Source organism: Lepidothrix coronata, unplaced genomic scaffold (assembly GCF_001604755.1).
Source record: "Lepidothrix coronata isolate B3197 unplaced genomic scaffold, Lepidothrix_coronata-1.0 Scaffold319, whole genome shotgun sequence".
Lineage (NCBI taxonomy): Eukaryota > Metazoa > Chordata > Aves > Passeriformes > Pipridae > Lepidothrix > Lepidothrix coronata.
The window spans coordinates 252,158-254,450 of NW_016690499.1; the positions used below are offsets into that span (position 1 = coordinate 252,158).

Genomic DNA, 2,293 nt, shown 5'->3' on the forward strand with positions numbered 1-2,293 from the left:
AGTCTGCCTGTCCATCTGTCTGTTCATCCATCCATCTGTGTGTCCAGCTGTCTGGCCATGTTTCTGTCTGTCAGTCTGTCTGTCCATCTGTCCCTGTGTCCATCTGTCTGTCCTTTTGTCTGTATGTTTATCCATGTTTCTGTCTGTCTGTCAGTCCATTAGTCTGCCTGTCCATCTGTCTGTTCATCCATCCATCTGTGTGTCCAGCTGTCTGGCCATGTTTCTGTCTGTCAGTCTGTCTGTCCATCTGTCCCTGTGTCCATCTGTCTGACAATCCATTTGTCTGTCCCTGTGTCTGTTTTTCTGTCTGTCCATCTGTCTGTCCCTGTGTCCATCCATCTGTCAGTGTGTCCATTTGTCTGTCCCTGTCCCCATGTCTGTCCCTGCATCTGTCTGTCTGTCCATGTCTCTGTCCCTGTGTCTGTCTGACAGTCTGTCTGTCCAGCTGTTTTTGTGTTTATGTGTCCATCCATCTATCAGCATGTCCATTTGTCTGTGTGTGTCTGTGTGTCCGGTGTGTGTCCATCTGTCCACAGGTCCATTTGTGTGTCTGTCTCTGTGTGTCCCTGTCTCTCTGTGCCCACGTCCCGGTGTCCGCACTCCCTCACCTGTGCCGGCTGTCCCGGTGTCCCTGGCTCCAGCTGTGTCCGAGCTGGACACGCTCTGGGCGGGGCCTTGCTGGGCTCAGCTGGGGCTGCCCCAGGCCCAGGGTGTTGAACTGGAACCTGAGGGGGGTCACTGGATTGTGTTTAAAGGTGATGGAGAGGACGCGCCGGCTCCAGCAGAAACTGGAGGAGAAGCAGGCGGAGCGCCTGCGATCCATCAAGGAGATGGAAAGCCAGGTAAGGCCTTACAAGGCTCCAGGTCGGGGCTGTTCCATAGCACAGCAAGTCCAACCCCCCAGGGATCCACCTTTATTGCCCCCTCAGCCACCCCACCCAGCACCCAATCCCCAGGGATCCATCTTCATTCCACCCTCAGCCCCCCCACCCAGCACCCAATCCCCAGGGATCCATCTTTATTCCACCCTCAGGCCCCTCATCCCAGCACACACCCCCGGGCACTGAGCAAGTGCATGAGGGGCCCACATGGCCCCCCAAAGCAGCCGTGGCTCATCCCAGAGCTCCAGTGTGTGGGAATGACGCAAGTCTCCATCCGCAGCTCCAGCAGCAGGCACTGGCCGAGTACGAGGAGAAGGTGAGAGCTCTGAACGTGGAGGTGCAGGAGATGGTGAAGAACTACACCAAAGCTGGCTTTCCTGCAGAGCCACAGACTGGGCAAGCAGGTCAGAGCATTCCTGAGGGAGAACAAAGCTCTCCAGACCAAGTGGAAGCAAATGTCCCAGTGGCGGAGGTGTCCGGGCTTACACTGGCCATGCCTGAGCTCCCGGGAGCTGGAACGGATGCGGAGATTGAAGAGAGTGTGTTCTGAGACAATCCCTTCCTTACTGTTCATTGCAGGAACAGCTGTGGAAGTAAATGGTGAAGTTAAATACCAGCTTCCCAAAGTACTGCTATCCCTCCCTTTCCACTCAGGGAGCTCCTGAAATCCTTCAGCAAAGCACTTAATGTTTTTATCCCAGGTATTTGGAAGTTGTCTGGAGAGCTCGCCCTCCAGAGCGCTCCCCTCCATGTCCCCCAGCCTGAGCTCTGAGCTATGTCAGCAGTGGGAAGGGGCCTGTGCCTGCAGACCAGCTTCGAGTTGGCATTACAGCAGCAGCTCCAGGAATATTTCCTTGGCATTCACACCAGGTTTCATAGTTTAGCGGGGATGGGGGTGGGAACTGGGCTCAGTCACACACACCCACAGCAGAGGGGGTGCTGCAGGAGCACAGTTACACCTGATGCTGCAATAACAGACATGAAAAGTGCTGCTATGAAAACAAAGCCGAGCTCAAGCAGGTCTGGGACAGGATGTTCCAAGCCTGGCCTGACATCCTACAAGAGCCCACAGCTGCCCTGCAGAGTTACCAGAGGACTGGAGGGATGGACTGGATGTTTCTGACTTATTTATTTTCTAAAACAATAAACCACTGCATTTCCGAACAAATGAGACCCCTTGTTATTTAACCACAGGTGGGGTGGGAGCACCGTGTGTCCCTGTGTGCTCGTGTCTGTCCATGGTCTTGTGCGGGTGTGTGTCCGTGTGCCTGTCAGGATATCTCTGTGTGTGTCCATGTCTTTCTGTGTGTCAGTGTGCCTGCCCGCGTGCGTGTCCTATGCGTGTCCATGTGTCTGTCTGTGCATCTGTCATTGTGTCTGTCCGTGTGCCAGTCAGTGTCCATGTGTCTGTC

The 2,293-nt window shown here is 54.9% G+C and overlaps 1 protein-coding gene across 4 annotated transcripts in view; it reads left to right on the top strand.

Annotated features, from left to right (window-relative positions):
• The window catches only part of PLCB2 (phospholipase C beta 2), a 49,283-nt gene extending 47,251 nt beyond the window's left edge, over positions 1 to 2,032 (top strand). For all 4 annotated transcript variants that reach the window (XM_017837980.1, XM_017837978.1, XM_017837976.1 and 1 more), the window contains 2 exons: positions 756 to 842; positions 1,162 to 2,032. In XM_017837980.1, coding sequence (XP_017693469.1) covers positions 756 to 842; positions 1,162 to 1,431 — 357 coding nt within the window. In that variant the 3' untranslated portion in view covers positions 1,432 to 2,032. The remainder of the gene's footprint in view (positions 1 to 755; positions 843 to 1,161) is intronic.
• The last annotated feature ends 261 nt before the right edge of the window (positions 2,033 to 2,293 follow it).